Source organism: Rattus norvegicus, chromosome 15 (genome assembly GCF_021556685.1).
Source record: "Rattus norvegicus strain SHRSP/BbbUtx chromosome 15, alternate assembly SHRSP_T2T, whole genome shotgun sequence".
Classification (NCBI taxonomy): Eukaryota; Metazoa; Chordata; class Mammalia; order Rodentia; family Muridae; genus Rattus; species Rattus norvegicus.
The window spans coordinates 12,471,229-12,495,808 of NC_141548.1; the positions used below are offsets into that span (position 1 = coordinate 12,471,229).

The 24,580-nt window shown below is 40.0% G+C and overlaps 1 protein-coding gene and 1 long non-coding RNA gene across 9 annotated transcripts in view; one reads left to right on the forward strand and one right to left on the reverse strand.

Moving 5' to 3' along the window:
- The window catches only part of Ngly1 (N-glycanase 1), a 50,865-nt gene that overhangs the window by 25,866 nt on the left and 419 nt on the right, over positions 1-24,580 (reverse strand). For 3 of the 8 annotated variants that reach the window (XM_087585999.1, NM_001414987.1, NM_001014136.2), the window contains 3 exon segments: positions 19,922-20,036; positions 12,440-12,676; positions 3,071-3,236 (listed from right to left, as the gene is read on the reverse strand). In XM_087585999.1, the coding sequence (XP_087442125.1) occupies positions 3,071-3,236; positions 12,440-12,676; positions 19,922-20,036 (518 nt within the window). 8 annotated transcript variants of the gene reach the window in all.
- Positions 14,737-19,290, forward strand: LOC148000821 (uncharacterized). The gene is made up of 2 exons (XR_015638660.1): positions 14,737-14,835; positions 18,902-19,290. It is a non-coding gene; the product is annotated as an uncharacterized LOC148000821 (long non-coding RNA).

The following is a 24,580-nucleotide window of genomic DNA, read 5'->3' on the forward strand; positions in this document are numbered from 1 at the left end:
TGTGTGAACTCTGGGAACTCAAATTCAGAATTCATTCTTGTGTGGCAAGCACTTCCTTTAGTCCTGAACCACTTCCCCAGCCTGGGAAGGTTTTCTTAAAAGCAAGATACAACCAGAAATATAAATTCAATAATGGAAAAATTATGTTATTTAAAACTTCTGAGTTTCAGAAGATACAAAGAACATTGAGGTAGGGAGTAGTAAAATTCTGACGTGTCTAGCAAAGCAAAGTATCAATCTGGAACACATAAAACTGTCCTATAAATCAGTGACACTACTAGCCACCCAATTAAAATTACATCAATATCAGAAGGAGAAATACTCTTTCTGTGAGACAACAGCACAAGTCATTGGCAATGAACAGGAGTGATTTCATGAGCCCCTCAGTGGGTGGCATTCAGCACACAGACAGTCATCCTAGGCCCTGCGCGGGGAAGTGTGGAGATTAAATGTGCGTGTAGTAGAGTGGCTACATATGTCTGTTCTATAGCAGGCTACAGAGACCCATGTATGTCCCTGATATGAAAACGCAAGCTAGGAAGGAACTGAATGTATGTGAGATGAAAAATTTTGTATAAACAAATTAAACTATTTTCTCCATAGATCTACTTGGTAAAACAAATTTTGAAGAACTGCACCATATGGAGGGACCAAGGATTGATTGACTAAGAGAGAATTTTAAGTTTTCCTCAATAATTTAATGTTTTCTAGTACAACAATCATGACATCGTCATATTCAATTGTCAGCATCTTCCTTAGCCTTGTTCCAGCAGGTAACAGTCCTCTCAGGGCTGAGGTACGGTATAGTCAATTTGTCTAGTTTGCTGAAGGCCCTGGGTGCCAGCCTCAGTCTGCGGGGGGTGTGGGGTGGGGAGGGGGGAGTCCTATGGAGATGGGAGTGTAGTTACTCAGAAATAGAATGGTAGTCAAAACACTTATATATCTCACACCTCAGAATAGGAAAAAAGAAAACGATACATGTTAGAAACTTAGTTTTACATCAAGAAATAAAGAGCACAGGGAAAGAACAGATTAAGGTTAAAAAAGAACATTCCATTTTCTATTCTTGATCTAAAATACAACAGCATTGCCTTGTTGCCTTGAGTACTCACAATCACAGTGTAGGACAGTGAAATGACCGCCAGCCCCACCACTATGGAGAGAAGAAAGGCAGCCTTTCACAGGATGCCTGCCGTGTACCCAAGTGACTAGGACTCGGAAGATATAAAAATGCTATTATAAGGCATGGCAATCAGTTTCCTCAAATATACAGCGCCCTAAAAAACATAGTGCCGAACAATAAGATGACTGGATAAAAATCAATCACGTAAAAAAGCAAAACCCTATAGCCACAAAATATTAACAACCAAAACCCTAAGACTATTAATGCTAACCAATGATTGTGAAGATGAAACCGATTTCTCTGGGCTGTTTAAATGTACTAATTCATTTGGTTTTTATTTATTTTATTTATTTATTTATTTTTTTTGGAGCTGAGGACCGAACCCAGGGCCTTGTGCTTGCTAGGCAAGCGCTCTACCACTGAGCTAAATCCCCAACCCCTTGTTTGTTTTTTAATTACTCTTATTTCCAAACAGAGGTAGAGGGGTTTGCTCAGTGTAAGTAGCAATCCCAGCTTATACAGAGCCAACTGTTGTGAAATTATTCTGTACCAATAAATGATATCTAATAACAATAGGATGAATAGCAGGGATGAATTCTGTGTCACTAAAGCTAGACGTAGTGGAGCATGCCTGTCCTCCTAGCACTTGAGATGCAGATGCAGTAAGATCATGAAGGCAGCGCCAGCCCCAAGCTACACACAGACCCTGTTTTAAAAACTAAAGAGTATGGGTGGAGTTCCACAGAGAACCACTTGTTTAACAGATAGAAGACAATGGGTTCAATCTGTAGCACAGTAAAAAACAGTGCATTCAAATAATACTTGCTGTATATTTCATAAAATTCTACCTTCCCCAAAAACATACATTTACCAAAAATATATATAATAAAAATGCATATCCAGAATAAAAACACTTTTAAGAGAAATGTTAAATAGACATTTTTCAAGGATGATATACAAATGCCCATTGAAAGACATTCGACATTATTGGAAAGGTAAATCACAACTGAGATGCTACGTCACCCTATCAACATGGTTATTATATATAATGCATAATATAAAATATTTTATGTTTTATATAATTATATATAGCATTATAAATGTTTTATATATGAATATTAAGTATAAATATATAACACATATATGTACATGTAAATATATGTAGTGAGTAGCTGCTACTGGAGGTAAGAACTGAAATCCTGTGCACCACTGACTTGAGAAAGCAAAAAAAAAATATAAAAAGGTACAACAACTGTGAAAAAATTTGGTAATTTCTCTAAAAAAGAATTAAAATGAGCATATTAGCACTTTCAAGTTAAAATACCAAATAATTATAACTAGGCCTCCTAGGCCTCAAAATGGTATCTGTTCATCCATTTTTCCCAGCAGCATAAGAGTTAAACATGAAAGCAACACAAGTGTCCACCAATGGGTGACCAGACAGGCAGGACATGGATGTACGCACAATGGGTCATCATCTCTCTCCCACAGAAGACAGCTCTACAGCGTGCTGTACCAGGAGCAAGCCTTGAAGACGCTACACTAAAGCAAGCGAGCCAAGCACAAAGCACTCGCATGCAGGAGAGCTGCCAGGCTCGGAGACAGTGACTGCCCGTAGCTGGGGGTCAGGGAAGGGCAGGGCGTTAGCATTTAAGGGTAGATTTCCCACTCCATACACAAGAGGAGGGTGGTGATAAAGGCCATGCAGCAGCAGAAAAGGACTCGACAGCAATGAACTGTATGTCTAAAAGGCCAGGATAGGAACATTTCCACATTACCGTTACTACAGAATACTTTTTAAAAAAGCAAATATATGTCCATTATTGTTTATTTCTTACACATCCATATAGGTCTGGTTACTCATGTATAGTGTGCAACACATAACTAAAGGCACTACTATCTAGCAATGATGCATGATAAGCAGTAAATCATTATGGAAGCCGCTACCTTTATCTAACTTTCTAGCTCTGAATAGTTTTTCTTGAGATTTTCTTTTGAGTTCATTGACTGGGATACAAGCCAAGGCTTTCTCCTGGAGGACAGGATTTTCATAGAGCTGCACGTGCTGAATGTTGGACTGAAGAACTTTAAAGATGGTTGAATCACCAACAACCTAGGGGAAAAAACTGAAGTCAGCTTTTTACAATACTATGGAAATAATACAATAATTCTGTGGTCTCTGATCTCAGAGAGACAATGCAAGTTCATCAAAAACAATTATATTTACCATACTAAGAAATGGGCCTGTCTATTTTCCACTGTGTATCTACTACTGAAGACATACATTTTCTGTTGAATTCCTAATCATGTGCTCTGAGCAGCACATCTTTTGACTACAAACCCTTGGAACGCATGGCATCACAAAGGAGACATGACTTTATCAGACTGAGAATGTCAGGATATACCTAAAAGAAGAAAGGTGCACGCATGGGCTAGGGGGAGCAAGGCAGCATGCCCACCTGCCAAAGTGTTGACAGAAAGTGAAAACTTTCCAAAATAATTGTAAGAAGCTGGAGGGTGGCCTAGCAGGAAGGGAAGGGGATGGGCAGGGTCTGCAGGAGGAACAGTGTTTCTTCTTACTCATCTCATCACCAAAGAAGCTCGCCTGTCAACACTGCAGGCTTAGAGTCCCAAACAAAGGTTAGTCATCAAGTCTGCACCAGGCGCCTCTGTACAGATGCTGGAAGCAAAAGCAGGCTCCTGGCTCTGCCAGGCATGGAGGAGTCTACCACTGACCACGAGAGATGAAAACTGTGTTACAATTAGTATCAGGAAAGCAAACCCTACCGAAACAATGGAAAACATAGCTGAGATTGAAAAGAAGTACGATTCCAAGACTAGAACACACACTAGAAAGACACTCCTCCAATGGGGTTATATCCTGGAAAACGTGTCACAAGTTGATAATATCTTGAGTGGAAAAGCATTTTGTCTCCCTGTTCCATTGGTGACATGGCACTATGACCTCAGGAGCTGAGGCTGGTGGAGCTGCAGCTCACTGCCCCGTCCATCATTGCTAGAGAGAGTGTCTGCCATGTATCGGAGTTCAGGAAGACACTGAACACCCATAATTCCAGGATGGTTTCTCCTGGATGTGCACTGCCTTTCTTTCATACTACTGTAAAGTAGAAAATTCAAACCAAACATGTAAGTTGAACACCCTAAAGTGGGAATCATTAGTATTCAAAATGCTCTAGTACAGATCTTAGGAATAAAATTTTAAACACTGAAATAAAGAAGTCACTGGTATGATCAAACAGCAGAAAGACAAATCAGAAATCTAAGACATTTTCTAAGAGTAATGCATAAAAAGAACAGACACTCAAGATAAATCAGAAAGTTTCCAAATCTAGGAGGAATTCTTAAAAAAAAATTACAAACAATGGAAAAAAGAAACATCTCAAAGTGGGCTGGGGGCTGGAGAGATGGCTCAGTGGTTAAGAGCACTGACTGCTCTTCCAGAGGTCCTGAGTTCAATTCCCAGCAACCTTAGGGTGGCTCACAACCATCTATGCTGAGATCTGATGCCTTCTTCTGGCCTGCAAGTGTACATGCAGATAGAGCACTCACACACATAAAAATAAGTAAGGAAATCTTTGGAAAAAAAGAAACATCTCAGAGAAATAACAGAAGCAAATTTCACATAGCTGAAGAGCTAGGATGAATAGGAAACTAACTAGACCAGAACATTGAATAGCAGAAGGTTAAAAATAAAACCCTAAAGGCCTTAAGTAGTAAGAAAACTTAAATGCATATGGGGAAGGGGTTGGAGTCTGACATCAAACATCTTATTGAAAGCACATGATTTGAAATCCTGATGAAAAATGACTAGGAACATAGAACTTATACCCAACTTAGCTAATTATGTAGAAGGGTAAGATAAATACACTTTATAAAGTATCATAAAAGAAACAATTAACAAGGGCAATCATAGTAAATGTGACTGGATTAGCAAACCATTACCAAATACAGTATGCCAGGCATTGTATTAAGCACTGGGATATGTGTACAGGAAAGAAGTAATAGCTAAGCTAAGTGGCACAAGTTTGAATCCCAGCCATGGCAGAGGTTCAGGCCAGAGAACTGTTAGGTTCAAGGACAGGGTGGACAGCTAGGTGACACCATCTCAGCAGGTGTAAAGTAAACAGAGGTGAGAACATAGGGTTCACTGGTACAGTACTTGCCTACCATGTATGAAGCCTAGGTGCATGTACAGACAGACGTATGCATGTACACACACTCATACACACAGGAAGATGAGAAAGAAGAAGAACATTAAATGAAAAAATGAAGGAACATAAGAAAGAATAAGAATGAACTGCATATTCACAGATCCAGCACAATGAGTTAATATCTGTCTGTGAATGAATCAGACACTGGAAAAGTAATTAAGATTGAAACAAACACAGTCACTGCCCTCAAAGGCCAAGTAGCCTATGGTACACAGGAATTCAATGACGCTTACGTCCATAAATGTTTACTGATGCCCTATTTTCTAGGATACTAGGAATAAAGTGGTAAATTAATAAAGTGGTAAATTAAGCAATTTACTCTTAAGTACCAAAGAAGTCTGGGTTGACACAGTGCTTATCTAGCATGTGACCTAACCTAGAATCACTTTGTGGGAGTATCAATGAGGGCCATACACTGGGGTAGGTGGTCTGTGGCATGTGTGTGGGAGACTGTCTTGATAAGGTAAAATGATATCGGAAGATTCAGCCCACTGTGGGAAGCACCGAGCAGAAGGAAAATAGGAACGGTGGATGCATTTTCCCTGTGAGTAGCTAGATTAGCAGTTAGCCACTTATTAGCAGTTAGTCACTTACAGTAAGACATGACCAGCTGCACGCGACAGTGAGTGCTCAAGGGAAAACAGGCTGAGCTCAGCCCTTACAGCCAGGTGTGCTGCTACAGAGCTACAACACTAGACTTGGAGGGCGAGATAGGCAGCTCAGGTGATTACTCTTGGTTACTCAGTGAGTTCCAAAGCCAGCCTGGGTATACAAAAGCCCGCCTAAAGCAAAAACAATTGAAGAAATGTAGCAGAACAAAGACTCTAGATCTTACTTAGCACAGGCTGTAATAATATAACTAGGGAAAATAATTACAAGGGACCAAGCTGTCCAAGTGGCACCTAACGTGGACTAACTTCAGGACTGATGAATTGTACTGAATGGTTCAAAGAGAAGAAAATGCTAGAACTACCATCAGTCTTAGTCAAAACTTTAAAGCAAGAAACTTATAATACTGGTTAATATTTAGATTAAAAGTGGCTCCCCCATGAGCTGCAGAAATACTCAAGAGCAGAAGAATGACAGGAAGTAGAGGAGTGGCCTGCTCCCACCTGTGTCTATGATGTGTGGCAGGGTTACAGTTTCAGGTCCTCCTGGATGAGCACATTTATAGGTATGGAGGTTTTTGGTTTTGGTTTTCAAGACAGGATTTCTCTTTGCAGCACTGGCTATACTAGAACATACTCTGTAGACCAGGTTCCCTTCAAACTCAGAGGTCTACCTGCTTCTGTCTCTTGAGTGCTGTTTTTACTAAACACCAACCCTAGCTTAAAAATATTACAAAGAACTATGAGTATTAAAGCTAATGCAAGTAGACAAGGCAAAAATGAGAGGGCATTCTATTCTAGCATGGATTCCTTCCCTGTACATAGTCACCAGCAAAATCTGCATCACAATGTAGTAACAACAACAAAAATCCATGAGATCTAACGACGTTGTACCCCCAAATCCAAAATTATCAGTACTATGTAAACTGAAGATTTATGTGCATAGTTAGAAACTAAGCAATTTATTACCAATTTTAGAATTATGAGTTTTTTTTTGCATTGTTGTATACTGTACACACTATTCACGAATAAAACAGAGTATGTGTTCCTAATGTCTTACTGGAGACACATAATGAAAAGATGGAGACGTGCTTGAGAAATGGAGACAATGATGAGAATGGGAAACCAGCAGCAAGAAATGTAGGCCACTCGCATCCGAGGGAAGCTGCATACTGACGTGTGTTACATCAGTTTATAAGAAAGGCTCGCAGACATTGGTCTGCTAGAAACACTAGTGCAGACCCAGGTCTGCGAAGTCAGTGCGACCTGGAAGAGAACAGGCCTAGGGGAAGGTACAAACGCCACCAAGAAGTCCTTCCGAGAAAAGAGACCAGAGTGTCAGATGAGATGGGATCTCGGCTAACAGCTGTATTCAACAGTTGTGAACAATGCAAACACAGGTTCAGTTGTAAGAACTGAAGCAGTAGAAAAGTCAACAGGGAAAACATGCTGACTGACATAAACAGAAATTATTATAAAGCAAAATTTATATAAAACAAGGTCTCCATTTTTATTTGAAAGAATTCTTATTAAAACAATACATTTAAAGTGGTGTGTTTTTCTTAAATGCAGATTTTCATTTATTGAGAGGGTAAGAACTCATTTAGAGTATTTTTATTTTCAATTTACTCCTTTCTATCTGGAAATTACCTCATTCATTGTAGTTTTAATGGCACTCAAATGATCTTGAACAATAAAGTTTATTTTCTTGCCTTATTTCATTACATATTCATTGGCCCATAAAGGGGGGGGCTTAAGCCATAAAAATAGAAGGCTGTTGATTGCAGGGCAATTATGGCAGCTGGGTAACCGTGTACTAATGCTACATAAGGCAGCAGTTAATTGCCTGACACAGGAAAACTTATTTGGAGTATAAGTGGAAGTTTAAAATGTGAAATCTTTTTGGGACCAAACGGCTTCTTCTTTGCTATTCATACTTCCAGTTATTTTGGTTCTGCTGTGAGATATTTAACTCCATATGAAAGTACAGCACTCAGGATTCTGTCAAGTCAGTGATGCTGAATGAGCACCGTCACTTCTCTAGCAAACAAGCAGCCACCTCCAGGGCCACCAGCTCTGTGCACCTTCCAGACCATCCTTCGTACTGTGAGTTTCAGATGGGGAGCCTACTTTTCAGCATGAAAGTTCTGTTTAATAGTAAATTTTAAGTGAAAGTTTTAATCCCTTCTGGAATTCAATGAACATTTCTTAAAAAAACTAAATTTTTCTATATCTAAATTATATATTGTTGCAAAAAGAAACTGCATGAACAACTAAGAGGTGTAAATAGTAATATATCACCCATCATTTTACCACTTTCAGAAGATTATGGTTAAGATCTGTGTACATGCTTTTCCAGCCTTTACATTTCACACATGCTTGTGTTTTCAATAAGAAAAACTGAAATGCTACATACCTGGAATTAAGTGTTTAGCTTTACCAGTCTTAGTTTATCTATCTTCTCCACATAATGCTGGTCTTGACCTCAAGTAGAGGACAACTTATTGTTTGTTTTGGCAGGGTTTTATTTTGGAACTCACGATGCTCCTGGCTCAGTCTCCTCCTGATGCTAGAATTAATGTCCTGCCACCACATTCATCATCATCATCAATAAAAAAGATGTATTTTTCACTTGTGTATGGGTGTGCGAGTGCGTGGGTGTACACATGAAGAAGGTGCCTGTGGAGGTCAGAAGAGGTTACTGGATCCCATAGAGCTGGGGTTACTGATAGTTGTAGACCACCTGATATGATGGTAAGAACCTGTGCAAGAATAACACATGCTCTGAACTACTGCAATCCTTCCTGTCCTAGCTTTGTCACTTTCAATAGGGACTAAACGTTCAAACATAGGAGGTATCGTAACTGAAGCATTCTCCTACTTCAGGATGTAAAGGTGTGTCTGACATCTACTTCAGGATGTAAAGGTGTGTCTGACATCTACTTCAGGATGTAAAGGTGTGTCTGACATCTACTTCAGGATGTAAAGGTATGTCTGACATCTACTTCAGGATGTAAAGGTGTGTCTGACATCTAAGAGTGCCACAAGAGCAAGTTACTGAACATTAAAAGTCTTATACCCCCAAAGAGCTCTTCTCTTATTAAATAGATTCAGACTAGGAAGTTGCCTTATTGTTGGTTTATCAGACACATAAATTTAAAACTTAATGAGCTCAGAGAGTCTATGACTCAGTAGTACAGCATCTTTCTATCACCTGAGAACCCTTGGCTGCCAAGCCCAACACCGCAATAAGAATAAATATGTAGGTGATTTTATTTTCCCATTATTGTATTATTTAACAATTTCAATGGAATAATCATAAAGTATGATAATTATTTAAAAATATATCCTTATATGAAACAGGCAGGAATTTCAAGTGGTAAGGATTTATGAAAAATTCTTAACAATTATATATGCATTGTGATTTAAACTTTAAAACTTTCACTTGATATAGCTAAAGACACAGTTACAGAGTTTACCAGAAATTATTTAGCTTCAATAGAAGTTAAGTTTTTTAACACTCAAAATGATGACGGTAAAAATAATTGCTAAGTTTTACAGAATAGAAACTGATGATTAAGTTTAAATGAAATGATATTTAAAGCCAAGTGTATTCTAGGAGCTAGAGAGATAGCTCAGTGGTAAAGGCTTTTACTGCTCTTGCAGGGTACCTGGGCTCAGTTTCCTGCACCCACCTAGCAACTCACAGTTGTAACTCCAGCTTCAGGGGATCTGATGTCCTCTTGTGGCTTAAACTCAGGCAGGCTCAAATACATAAAGATAAGTAAATCTTATTTTGTAAAATGTATTCCAGATGCATGTCTGTAATCTCAACACTTGGGATGTGGGAACGGGAGGATAGGAAGTTCAAGGTCATTCTTAACTACATACCAAATTTGGGGTCAACCCAGGTTACAAAGAAAAAAGTATTCTAGTAATTCATGGATAACCAGGAGCTGTTCAGAAAGAAAGAAGAACCAAGGAAGAGTTGATAAATACTTTCCCATCAATAGCATAGATCTCAGGAAGTTTTGTTGGTAAGAATGGCAGTTTGTTTTGACTGACAGCATCTTAAAGCTGTCATTATTTATGCTTGAACTTCAAGCTTAGGAGCAAACCATGATTCAGAAAGTAGAAAGAGATTTCCTGAGCTACAACACTAATGAAGTACTTAGTTCAGGAATATATATAAATGTTTTTGTAAGAATGCATTGAACATTTTAAACTTTTAACACTAATTAAACAGAAGACAGTAGGGAATTTTAAAAAGATGTATCCTAACACTGTAATTAGAAAACTTCAAAGCTGTTGATTAATAAACCAATGAAATGAGAAACAGGTACTTGAAGTATTTACAGGTTTTATAAATCAAAGGAGACACAAATGAGTAGTGACAGAGGGAATTAAACCTTCTCTAGAAGTCCAAGGAGTTAAATCTTTTCTGGAAAAAAAAACCACCAAAAAAACAAAACCAAACAAACCAACCAGAACTACTACTCAATACAAGTTACAAGAAAGGACAGGGCACGCCTGTGTCTTAGCTGACCAGGACCTACAACCTTTATTATTTTCAAAGGAGCATCTTGGGGTCTTCTAGGATGAAACAAAGAAAAGACTCTCAATCTTTGACTACCAAGGAAAGAAGAGCTTAAAGCATCCAGAATTACCCAATTTGAAAGGATGATGGGTGGAGTTAAGAGTTGATCATGTGAAGTTTTACTGTATGGAAGAGAGCGACAAGGCATTTCACTAAAATTAAAATAAGTGGGTAAGAGTTTAAACTTGTTATTCACAAAATCACCATGGAAATAACACAAAAACTTGACAGTGAAAATTGAGGATATTTAATAACCTTTATCAAAAGGAGTTTTTGCAAACCAAGTATCTCCTACTGTTAAAGAATACTGTCCTCCACGACCCCTGCTATCTCCGAATCACCAGCACTCAGGAGACCTTCACAAGACTAGGCTAGTCCTGCACAGAAGGAAGGTGTATGGAGGGCATTAGAGCCTGTGGGGGTTTGAATGAGATGTTGTTACCCATAAGTCTTAGGCATTTGAATATTTGGCCCCAGATGTTGGTGCTGTGGCCAATCAGGAGGAGAGCTGTCAATGGAGGGAAGCAGGGAGATTTCAAGAGCTACAGGCCATTCCCAGTTAGCACCCTTTCTGCTTCCTACTTAAGAGTTCAAGATGTGAGCTGTCACTGGCTACATGCCTCCCGCCTGCTGCAATGCTGTTCCTTGTCGTTATGAACCCTAATGCTCTTTACCCATAAGCTCTAAATACACCCCCTTTTCTATAAATGTGCCTTAGGCATAGTGTTTTACCACAGCAACAGAAAAGTAACCAATACAGACTCTTGCCTAAGATTCTACCCAGAGTAAAAAGGCATAGAAAGCTAACTACAAAGCAGATTCCGTATGCAGCTTCTGGGAGGAGGGCACCCACGTGCCACAGGGTTGATGCAGCTGTTACCTATTATTCATAAGCCTTTAGTGAGCCCAATAAACTCAGTAGTTCACCAAGTTGGACTTGGATGAACTCATTTTCTTGATCTACAGCTAGTGTACTATCTGAGGTACAGTAGATGTCTGTTTATATCTCTCTAGGAAAAGACACACAGCTATTTGAAAGGGGATCATTTAAATTTGGCCATAGTGTCTGCTAAGGCATCAAAAACCTTGACTTCAGTTTTTCATGTTAATAACTACTAATAGTTAATAGTTAATAATTAATAATTATTAATAGATTATCAGTTACCTAAAACCTAAAGAACCCAATTTTTCACTTAGGATAGTGATAATAGTTGGACCAAGAGAATTAAATTCCCATCAAGATTGACAACAGGAATATAGCAAATACATAGGTGAATGCCAGCAGCAATCCACTGAACTGAGAACGGGACCCCCGTTGAAGGAATTAGAGAAAGAACTGAAAGAGCTTGAAGGGGCTCGAGACCCCATATGAACAACAATGTCAATCAACCAGAGCTTCCAGGGATTAAGCCACTACCCAAAGACTATACATGGACTGATCCTGGGCTCCAACTGCATATGTAGCAGAGAATAGCCTAGTAAGGGCACCAGTGGAAGGGGAAGCCCTTGGTCCTGCCAAGACTGAACCCCCCAGTGAACGTGATTGTTGGGGGGAGGGCGGTAATGGGAGGAGGATGGGGAGGGGAACACCCATATACAACTATAATCCCACAACTCAAGAGGCTGAAGTGAGGATCATGGCTTGAAGGTGAGCCTGGGCTACGTAGCAAGAGACTGTCTGGAAGGAACTGAAGGAAGGAGGAAAATAAAGGTGGCCGTTCCCTTACATTTGCTATATCTCTGACAGTTTTTGAAATTATTAGTAAATTTAACGATGTTAAAGTCCTAAACCCAAGAACATTTGAGATGACCTCAGGAACACTTCTTGTTTGCTGTTTCAACATTGACAACAGTAAGAAAGGTTGGGTTTGCACAGTACCAGTGGAGCAGAGGGTAGGCTCAGCGGCTGCCCAGGTTGGTTTCCTGAGTGCTGCATTAATCCTGTAGGATCCTCAGGCTGCTCGGCAGGAAGCCTGACAGCAGCAGGGTGCTGAGAGAACTCCACCTTCTGACTTGATCCATCCAGTCTGCTCCTTCTCTCTACAGCAATCAGGTCACGGATTTTCTGAAGCTGTTCCACTGAAGCTTTTTTAGGAAAGATAAGGTGTGTTTCTCCCTAGAATTTACAGAATTGAGAAAAATCTTAATTTCTGCTTTAAACTGACAGTCATTCTTATACACAGTGGTGTCGATACTGTTGAATGTATCAGATCTTTTTAAAAAATATTTTTATATGTATGGGCTTTTTGTCTGTGTGTGTGTGTGTGTGTGTGTGTGTGTGTGTGTGTGTCTTGTGCACTGTGTGTGTGTGTGTGTGTGTGTGTGTGTGTCTTGTGCACTGTGTGTGTCTGCTGCTAGGGAAGCCAGAGGAAAGTGTCTGCTCCACTGAATCAGCACTGCACATGGTTTTGAGCTGCTATTTGGGAGTTGGAAGTCAAACTAGTTATTTTGAAGAGCAGACAGCACCTTTAACCATGGCATCATCTCTTCAGCCCTGAATGTATCATATATCAACAAATATACTAGTTTTTAAACTAAATTAAGAAAATGTTTCCTTATTAGTATATAAAACTTGGCATATTTAGTGTAATCCAGGGACCTTTATTTATTTTTGAGACAGGTGTCCCAGGCCAGCCACAATCTGCTTTCTAGCTGGGATGACCTTGAACTTCCTCAGTGCTGGAATTATAGACATGTGCCACCAAATCCAGTCTAGGTAATCCTGAGGTTTGAACCCGTGCTCAGCAAGCAGTGCCCGACCAACTGACTGCATCCCGAGCCTTAGGAGAGCTGTAGAAATTATAACATTTTACAGTATGTCAAAGAGTAGCAAAATATATATTCCTATATTCTCTCAATAAAATAAAATACTGTTATTTTCTATTAATTCCATGCAAAGTAATGATAGAAATATTGGCATGCAAAAGGCTTTAGCCAAGAGGCTGAGGTCTATAATCCCAGCTACCCAGGATGCTAGGCAGCAGAAACCCAAGTCAATAAAGGCCTGTCCTCTACCCTCAAGTGACACTTTTAGTCCCAAACTATAGACTGTTTTCTTTCTTTTGTAAATTCAGGGTCGCACTGTGTAGCTCTGGTTGGTCAGTAACTTATTATATAGACTGGGTAGGCCACAAACTCATAGAGATCTGCCTGCCTCCACCTCCTGATTGGAAGAATGTACCACAATGTCTGGTACTATATATTTTTAAAGATGCACTTTCGAAAAATAATTTTATTTATGTATTTGTGTGTATGCATGTGAATGTGGGTATCCACAAAGACCGTCAGAGGGCATTGGATCTCCTGGACCTGGAGTTATAGGCCTTTGTGAGCTACTGTTTATGTGGGTGATGAGAACCAAAGTCAGGTCCTCTGCAAAAACAGCAACTGCCCTTACAGCTGGGCCAGCTTTCCAGCACCTGCCCCTGCCCCAATCCCTGCTGTGGCCACAAGACAGAATGGAATAAAACCAAAACAAAAAACCAAAAAAACCAACCAAACAAAACAAGACAAAAAGCAAGCCCATTTATACAGTATTGATAAGGCCTCTAACAACAAATAATCACAACAAAACAAGTAGTATTTGTTGATATTAGTTAAGTGTTTATCCACAGCACAGACAACTTCAATATAAACACAAAACTCCTGATTTAAAATAGTAAATTATAAACCGAGAAAACAAGTGATATGAAAATATACCAAATCACGTTTCAAGGAATTGAGAAGCAACAGTGGCGAACGGTAATTCTACAAACTGTGAAATGACTAAACGTTGTTACCACACACAGTGGCCATACCTGATATGCTTGCTAATTTTTATGTCAACTTGACAAAAGCTAGAGCCATCAGAGAGGAGGAAACTCCAATTGAGAAAAGGCCTCCACAAGATCATGTGGTAAGCAAGCCTACATAGCACTGTATCAGTGAGTGATTAATGTGGGAGGGCTCAGTCCATTGTGGGTAGGGACACCCTGGGGCTGGTGGTCCTGGATTCTAAGCAGGATTAGCAACCGGAAGGAGCAAGCCAGTAAGCTCTACTCCTGCATGGCCACAGCATCAGCTCCTGCCTCTGGGTTACTTCCGTGTCTGAGTTCTAGCTGACAATGACCAACTGTGATGTGGAAGGGTAAGCAGAGTAACCCTGTCCTCTGCGTTGCCTTTGGCTCCTTGTTTCATCACAGCAACAGTAGCCCCAGCTAAGACCCCTGCAGATGATGAGCATTTTAAACAACAAGGAGGACTATTTCTCTGGGAACAGCAGGCTGCAGAAACCAGGTAAAAGTAACAGAAAAGCTCACTATAGAATCCTTCTTCAAATGTACATGATGTTTCCTGTATTAATCATATTAGCTGTGAAAAATTATTACTACTCATTATGTTTATGTAGTATAGGTACTGTGCAGCCAATCCATACACATTCATTCCAATAATTCTCAGAACATCTAAAAGGCTGTACCTTTATCATTTACATACATTTTATGTGAAAATGCAAAGGCTCAGAGAAGCTGAAAAACCGAATTGATGCCACACAGTAATTGCTTGATTGTGGACTCAAATTGCAAGACCTCAATTGCTTTGTTTTAACTGACCCCCATCTTAGTCTGAACAGAAATCACAATGCTCCTAACTACATGCTTTTACAAGTAGTAGGAAGGGGATGAGCAAACAGAACGCCTACAACAATAACGGCTCACTCCAACATTAGAAAAAAGGTATAGAACAGTGGGTATTCTAGAGATGAGGGATAGGGATAGGTATGAGGTCAATTGGTATAGTAAGTTCTAGTGTAATTTTGGTAGAACAGAGAGAATACTGTGACAACTGCACAGTTATATCTCCAAACAGGATTTTGAGTGTATTCACCGTGATGGACGTGCCAACTACTTTGTGTCTTAGTTAGGGTTTCTATTGCTGCAACAAAACACCATGACCTAAGTAAGTGAGTTGGAGAGGAAAGGATTTAATCAGCTTACACTCCCACATTGCTGTTCATCACTAGAGGAAGTCAGTAACAGGAACTCAAACAGGGCAGGATCCTGGAGGCAGAAGCTGATGCAGAGGCCATGAAAGGATGCTACTTACAGTCTTGCTTCCCCAGACTTGCTCAACCTGCTTTCTTACATAACTCAGGACCACCAGCCCAGAGATGTCACCACTCATCATGGGCTGGGCCCTCCCAAGTTGACACAAAACCCACCACATGATCATTATACACAGATCCCATAGTACCTCACAAAAATGTACAAAACAGTATCTGCCAATAAAAACAAAGATGCTTCTGTAACCACAGTGCTGAGGAAGCCAAAGCAGCAAAAGCTCAAGTCTGGAGCCAGCCTGGACTCCACAGTGTGCCTCAGGGTAGCCTGAGCTCCACAGTGAACTTCAGGGTAGCCTGAGCTCCACAGTGAACTTCAGGACAGCCTGAGAGACACTGAAACTCTGTTTTGGTAAACAAACAAAATTAAAATAGTAAAAGTTTTTTTTTAAGATTTATTTATTTTATATTTGTGAACACACTGTCACTGTCTTCAGACACACCAGAAGAGGGCATCAGATCCTATTACAGATGGTTGTGAGCCACCATGTGGTTGCTGGGATTTGAATTCAGGACCTCTGGAAGAGCAGTCAGTGCTCTTAACCACTGAGCCATGTCTTCAGTCCCTTAGTAAAAGTTTTAAAACAGGAACAACTCTTCACATCTACACATACCATCTGGTCCCCACGAGTGATGCCATCTGATGGCTTGACATTAGTGATGCAGCACTGCAAAAGCAGGAGGTGGGTTGTAGGGGAACGCATCTGAAGGTGAGCTGTTGCCAAAATGGAACTGGTGTGTATTTAAGTATGGGAAGCCTAGGTATTTGCATCTGCATGTCAGTCTACACCTTAGAGCCCAAGAGGACAGATGTGTGGCTCATGCCTTGCCTTCCTCTCTAACCAATCCTAAAAATGGTACCTACAGCCAACATGTTCATAGTAAAGATCCACAGCTTCATAAAAGGCCAAAATTACAGGCTAAACATAATAGATCCAGGAACATTTTAAGAAATAAAGGATTCGGGCTAGAGAGGGGGCTCAGTGGTTAAGAGCACTGACTGCTCTTCCAGAGGACCTGAGTTCAATTCCCAGTAACTACCTGGTGGCTCACAACCATCTGTGATGGGATCTGATGCCCTCTGCTGGTGTGTATGAAGACAGCTACAGCGAACTCATATACATAAAATAAGTAAATAAATCTTTAAAAAAAGAAATATGGGATTCTAAGATTCAATAAACTTGCTTATCAAAATACTTTTTCCATGACAATTCTCACTGCAGGATGCTTAGCAAATATGTCCTATGACCATGAAATGCCAGTAATGTGTTTCAGAAAACCAAACAACCCAAACTGTTCTGATAAAATCCGTTTCATCCCCACTGGAGCATGCGGGAGGGTGCAGCAGGAAGACAGGCGTGGCTCCCAGCTGACGCCTGCTACACTAAACTGTGGGGTCACGGACTCATTTGGATCCCATCCTTCCTCGACCTCACTCATGCTTTCAGGGTAAATATCAGATCTACCTTTCGACTTCAAAGCCTACCAAGTTCCCAGTACACTGTCAGCTCTCTCAACTCATCACCCCTTAGTTACACTGACTTCAGGTCTGTCTGGAGGTGTGAGACCTAAAAACAGCAAAAACAAATATAATTTCATTTTATCAGAATACTGTAACTCCACTTACATCAAACACTATCCCAAGTCTTGGAATGGTTTGTTATCTGGCATGGAGGAGGCCAACCGTAATGAATGCCTGACACCGGGGCACTTTCTGAGCAAATTAGGTCAGAGGTTACAAACGAATATTTGTCAGGTGAAAGACAAATATGATCCCCTGGACCCATGACTTCAACAACGAGAAACTGATACAGCCTCTAAACACCAAAAGCTAAGCTTTCTTGTCTCGTTTTAAGTTTTCATGTCCTCGCGAAGACTTAGCAGTGCTCCCTTTTCTCCCTCGATAGTCTGAAATTCTCCAAACTCAGGGTTTATATGGAACCTGCAGTCAGATGACCATGCTTTATAACCTGGCCTGGTCTCATTTGAGTTGTGTGCTCATTTTATTCCACTAAATAATATTTAATAGCAAAGTAGGCCAAACTTTCAACAAGCCAGGCAGGGCCTCTCCCATGCAAACTGCCACTTCACCAAGGATAGTGGTAGGTAAATAGGTAAGGTAGACAGGAATAACTACTTAGTGTCTGAAACCTAAACCTGGCTGTCCCCAATTTCTTCCTTTCCCCTTGTACAGATGTTTAATTCAAAATAGATTCATTCCTCTGTACATGTATATACACGCAATTTCTGAATCCATTTAGATCTTGTCTCTGTGCCATCAGTGCTTAGATCAGCAACTGTTTACAGCCTCCCATGTGTGCTGTAATAGCAATATTCTAGGAGCTAGGAGCACTGGAGCAGCAGACAAAGGCTCTCCTGATATCTATATAACCATTGCCATGCAGTCTTAGACGGGTAAGAAGCCAAAATGGTTTCCCTGTATCATCCCTTGCCTACACTCTAGATTATCCAGAATAGTCTCTTCACGATAACTGAAATAATATTTGAAAGTTTTCTTCCCTGCTTTAAACTTTCCAATGGTATCAATATTAGTTCCCTATCTTGTCTCTTTGACAAAATATTTGACACAAACAATTTAAAAGAGGAAGGATTAATTTTGGTTCAGGTTCAGAAGACTCAGTACCTAGTTACTTGGCAACATGTTTCTGGGCCCACAGCCAGGCAGAATATCATAGTGGTGGGACCATGTGGAGGAGGCATCCTCTCTAGGAAGACAGAAAGTGGTCACAGTAAGAAATAGCATCCAAAGACATGTCTCTGGGGAGCTACTTTCTCCACAGAGGCCACATCTCCATAGTTCTACTAATTAATCAAGTCGAAGTTTGGATCCCTCAAGGGGTTAAACCATTCCTTTAGTCATGGGCCTCCTGCTCTGTAGTCTCTCGGATAAGAAGTATGTTTTACCAATCTCATCAATCTGATAATCAAGATTTACTATCATAGTCTGAGTCTTTACCTGATCTGGCCTGGTCTCTGTCTATGCTTAAAGCTAGTCCTCATGTCAGAACTGCTACGGCTGGAAGCCGTTTGCTCAAGCCACTCCCCTGTATGAACTGAGTTTCAGGTATCTGAGTGGTTTCTTGTCACTTGAGTCCTACCCTTTACCACCTCACAGGCCTTCCTTCGGCGGTCACTTCACTGCTGCAGTGGCTGTACTCTAATGCTGTGAGTGCACGTACCATGTCTTGTGTTCTTTACCCTTGTTGCCTCTTTCCTGTTTTCTAGGCGATGAGAGCATAAGCTGTGGATGAACTGGGATTGTATTAACTTACTTCACTGTTACATCCTCATGGCATGCATCAGGATTTGGTTAGGAAGAGAAAAAACTCTACAAATAGCACCTGTACTCCTGCTCAACTTTGCTAATATCCTATATACCAAAAATAGGGGTACACAGAAGTCTGTCTGTCTATCTTACAGAAACAGTCTTAGTTTCTTCCAGCTTCAGTTTCCCAAGAAGAGAAGACTACAGGATGTATCAGCATGCTTGGCTAAAATGACAACTTTAATAACCACATTTACTGTATTATAATAGTAAACTCTGCCACAAGGTTTGAGAGGATGGAAACACCAAATTCTTCTTGTGGAATAAAATGGTAAACATCTTGAGATCACCATCGCACTAGAAAAGCATGTGGGGCAGGTGACTTTCTCTTTTCTCTATCTTCCTTGTTCTACTTCTTAATGGAGACAATGATGATACTTTTATATGCACTGCACACTCAGAGATCAATCAAACATGCTGCTGGAAGACTAAAGGGGCCACATTTGATCCTTGGGCTGTATTTCATGCTCTTTATTCTAAACATTGAGACTTTAAGAATTCCTATCTATGGAAACTTGTTACATTTTATCCTGACTTCATTATACTTTAAAAATGTCTAACATGTTAAAAACAACAACAACAAAACAAAAACAAAAAAAAAACCAAAAAAACAGGGGCTAGAGAAGTGGCTCAGGGGTTAAGAGCACTGACTGCTTGCTCTCCCAGAGGTCCTGAGTTCAATTCCCAACAACCACATAGCGGTTCACAACCTCTGTAATGAGATCTGATCCCCTCTTCTGATGCATCTAAAGACAGCTACAGTGTACTCATATATACATTAAATAAAAGAAACCCAACTAGTTCTACACATTTCCAAAATGACCAGTTAATTTAAAAACTGTCATTTAAACAACTATTCACTGTCACTGCTGTTTGTTTTGCACATAAAGAATGGTGAGGAGACCTTTTCACGTACTCACCTCTTCAAAGCCCATTTCAAATAAACACTCAACAGCTCCTCTGACAGGCAAGAGTCTAGTAGAAAAGGCTGTGTTTCCAATGCGGATGGATCTGTATTTTTCATCACTGGGGTTTCTGATTAAAAAGAAGATAACATCATGGGTAAATTATCACCACCCATTTTCTAAGAGCTTATGCATGTTTCTTTCATATTTTCTACCAGCCAGACTCCCTGAGGCAGTAGAGATTCCAACTGTAAAGACAGAGCAGTGCAGACAAGCACTTCCATTTCATAAGTCTCACTTCAGTACCACTGAGTACTTCTACTGTCCACCTTCATGGATGACAGTATTAATACTGCCATGGGAAATGTGTAGCTGTCACAGATGAGTACTCATTGAGTCTTTTAAGCTTCTAAAAGTAGTGTCAGACAGGGAGTAGAAAACTATGCTTGTTCTGAGGGATGCCATCATCTACAGTAGTGCTCATGGCACGACGGCGGTGATTAAGAAGCATTTGTGAACTGAAACATAGCTGAAGAGCTCTGCTTCCAGCTGAACCTTAGCGGTCACTTAGCTTCCTTTCCTCCCTGCACTGATGACTGCTTCTACTATAAGTTTCAACCTCATTCCAAAATGTTTTTAGCATAGGAAATAAGGTAATAAAATAAAACGAAACCACACATATTCAAGGACAAAACTCTAATATTACTGTTTAACTGTCATATATTAGTGCTGGTCTACAAAGTCCCTTCCACAATAATTGCAAGACTGTGTGTTCAATAACTTTTATAATAACTTGGTAATACTATGGGATTTTCACTGTGTTATATAAACTTTGTAGGTCTACATCTTTTCACAAATGATTTCGGAAGCAAATGTAGATTGCTGGGAACTGGGAACGTTTACCTCTGCACTTACTACATTAGGGACAGTGCTTTTCAATCTTAATTCCCATGAAGTTTACACCACAGCTGAGGGGAGACTCCTATGCACCATGGAATGCTCAACACCCCTGCTTTCCATGACATACCACCTAAACAGACAACAGAATGAGCCTAGCACACGCCAGTGCTAACTACAGATGACTTTTCATGATGCACATCGGCTACCACCACTGTCACATACCCGTTTAAAGCTGCAGCTGTCCTGTGCCCACCCTCACAGCTTCTCCAGCTCTACATGACTGCTGTGTAATACTGATGTTCACCATGCCAGAAGCAGAGCCCAGAAACAACAGGCATGTCCAGTTCCCAGATCGTTCTCTTATTGCTTGTTTTACCTCAAACTCAGGACTCCCCTTGTTTCTGCTCTTGGTTGCTTGAATAAGCTATGAATGCCCAACCCATTTTTAAGTGAAAAATGCTAAGCAGACTTGCATGAGTTCAAGCATACACTAAGCCCAAAATCAGCCCTGTCTTTCTATGGTACCCTGGGCACTCACCTGAATTCTTGCTTGATTCTCCATCAACTTAATTTTCTATATACAATTTCCTGTTTTTGTTGTCAAGCTTTGATGTTTCCCCTACCCATCTCTGTTATCTATTAAATATTTTTGTAAGTTGTAATATTTACTTCACTTGTTAGCAATTATCTTGGAGCTTTTCTTGGGACTTTTTCTGAATGTGTAGATTTTCATGACGTCAAATATCTTGTACTTGGCTCAACTGTAACTTTGGAGATATTTTTTTCTTTCTAGTCATTTTACTCTCATAGTTATCTACCAAACTATTTAATTTTCAAAAAAATAGCATTTGCTTTTGTATTTCAATCAGGTAAGGAAAGTCACTATTCTCCCCCCTTTGTCCCAGTTCCCCCTACCCCTTTTTTTAAAACAGGGTCTCTTTTTTGCCTTAGGAAGGATGCAGGCACTATCACTGGCCCTGCCTCTAACATCCACTGTTCTTTCAAACAAACACTGAATACTTATCAAGATACAGTAGTGTATGCCTATAATCCCAACATGCCAAACAACGAAACTGTTTCAAAAACAGAACAAAAACGATTTTCAAACACAAAAAAAAACCAAAAAAACAAAAACAAAAAAAACCCAAACAATGAAACCCCCACCAGTAGGATTTAAGACAAAACAAAAATAGTTGAATGTGGGGATAGGATTTGTACACTAGACAGGGTAGTGAGAAGGAAGGAAAGGAAGAATAAACAGTGGACTACAAACTTAGTCAAACACTCTACCAAACTTTTCACCTAATTTAACAGAAATAAATAATAATAGTAATAATAATAATAATAATAATAATAGTGTTAAATAACCTCAGTAGTAGCTATATATATGCCAGGTCCTTTATTTCTCTATGTTGTGGTAATCCTAGAATAGAGTATTTTTCTTCTCTTTTATAAGGAAACTCAAACTTGGAAATTATATATAAATTACCTAAGATCACACTTAAAACAGTTGCCTACACTTGAAACTTCTGCTTTGGTTAGATGCTTATAAATATTCCACTACACAAGCTGCCAGTAAACTCATCAACCTTCAACTGCACTCAATTTCTCTACATGTCAGTGGCAACCTCCATTAAAAATTAAAGTTGGTTCTATTGTTTTTGTCTTCTATTACTTCTTGCATTGTCAGTGAGAATCATCTTTCTCCATTCCATTGCATTTATGATTATGATTATGCAATGGCTTCACAACCACTGCCTGTCTCTTCCAATGCTCAGGAAACTCCACTACAGAAACTGAGTTCCCTTCACCTATACCTTCACCTAAATGTCTCACGTTGGATCTCACCACTATCTCCTAACATAAGAGCATAAATACAGAGTCAAAAACACTATCTTGGAATTGTTCTTTGATGTTATGCTGTTTGTTCAAATATATTATTTGAACAAAGAAACTATGTTTGATTTTTGGTTCTTCATTCAGTATAGTTAGTAGTCAACAACTGTGTGTGCTTTGTAAACAAAACAGTAGAATATCAAATATGTATATTAAAGAATAAATGAATTAGGAACAGGGGATCCATTCATGAAGCCCTGAGGGCTTAATCTATAGCAGTTCATAATGGCAAGTGTGGTAGCCCACACCTGTAATTTAGAGGTGTTGGTAGGAGGATGAGAAGTTCAACATTATTCTTAGGTATGTGACAAGTTCTAGGCTAAATTGGTACATGAATGAAATTAGCTAAACAGCTCACCTGTGATGCCAGGAAAACTAAAAGAGTCGTTTCGTTTTGCTTTTGAGAAAGGTGATAGTAAGCTCGTCATATCTAAAATGGGTAGCAGCTTTTGCATACATATTAGCACATATTTCTACAGCTTATTTAGATTTATTAGTGTTGGGGATATGATAAAAATTATTCAAGCAGAAATTTAAGAGTATTATTTCACTGTAGATTACAGTAACGAGTATGGGTTTAAAGTATGCTAGTGAATTTTTACTTGCACATCCATTCTATAAACTGTTCTGAGACCAAAGCAGAAGAGACAGTGGGGCAATCCTTCAAAAGTGCCTTCACTTGCCACTTGTGGATTTTAAAAAGAATAGCAATGGAAACAGAAACCTGAAGTATAATTGTAATGTGTTGCCAGGGACCAGAAAAGTATATGAACCTTTCCTTAAGAATTTGGACATGAAGAAATAGGATACCATTTCCCAACCAAGCCAGACCTTGAATTCTAAGAACATAGGGCATTATTGTTGAAAACAAACTAAAAGAGCTATTTTTCACATCAACCTGAATCATTTTGGTTATTAACTCCTAATTTCCTTTATAAGACAGAAACACAAGAGCAGAAATGTAAGGCACAGTAAAGGCTGTAAGATGAGCCAGTTTCTTTTAGAAGTTTAGTAAACATTCATAATGGTGGTTATGATCCCAAATAATTATATGCATGCAAAGCAGTCCTTCAAAATACTCTGATCTCAGCATCTTTGGTTTCAGTATACTGAAAGGCTCAAAGTGTCTTTACAAATCCAGCCCTCTTTTCTGTACAGGGCGTGGGAGGTGAAGGACTCAAAGAATTCAGTAGGAAATGTCAGCTGTGGGCTCTGGAGAACCAAGCCTATGCATTCTTTCCGACACCTTGTACTCTGAGGTGCTGTGAGATCTCAGGGTTAAGCTGAGGTGTCATAAAGGAGGAAGGTGATCGTCACACAGGTCACAATCATGTAGCTGTGAGCAGGCCCAATGCTGCATAACACCTGGCACAGAGTCACATTATGTCCTCGCTTCAATTTATTTTAAATCTCACCAGTGTCACCTAAGTGAACAGTTATGGTTGTGGTGGCGCACACCTGTAATCTCAGCTTCCGGGGTAGGCTGAGACGAGACTGGCATGAGTTCCGGGCTACAGAGCAAGTTCCATGCCAGCCTGGGGTAAAGGACAACACCTCAAACACCTACCTCAATGTCTCAAACATATCGTTCCCAACTAATTCTCTAAAGCTGGGCCACATGAAGTGTACAGCCTTGAAGCTAAGAGTTCCTCCAGACTTCGGGTCAGTGTATTTGTAAGGGCCAGCGCCCAGGGGCTTAACTGAATTAGCGTCCCCTCCTGTGCACCTTCCCCAAACTAGCTCCATTTGACCTAAAGGGCTGTGGGAAGGTGCCGACCCAAACTTCCAACTGCAGCCCTTGTGAGGTGCTTCTCCAGAGTGGTTTCCTTCAAAACTCTTGCTTAAGGCGTCAGGTCGAACGAAGTAAAAACCCAGTAA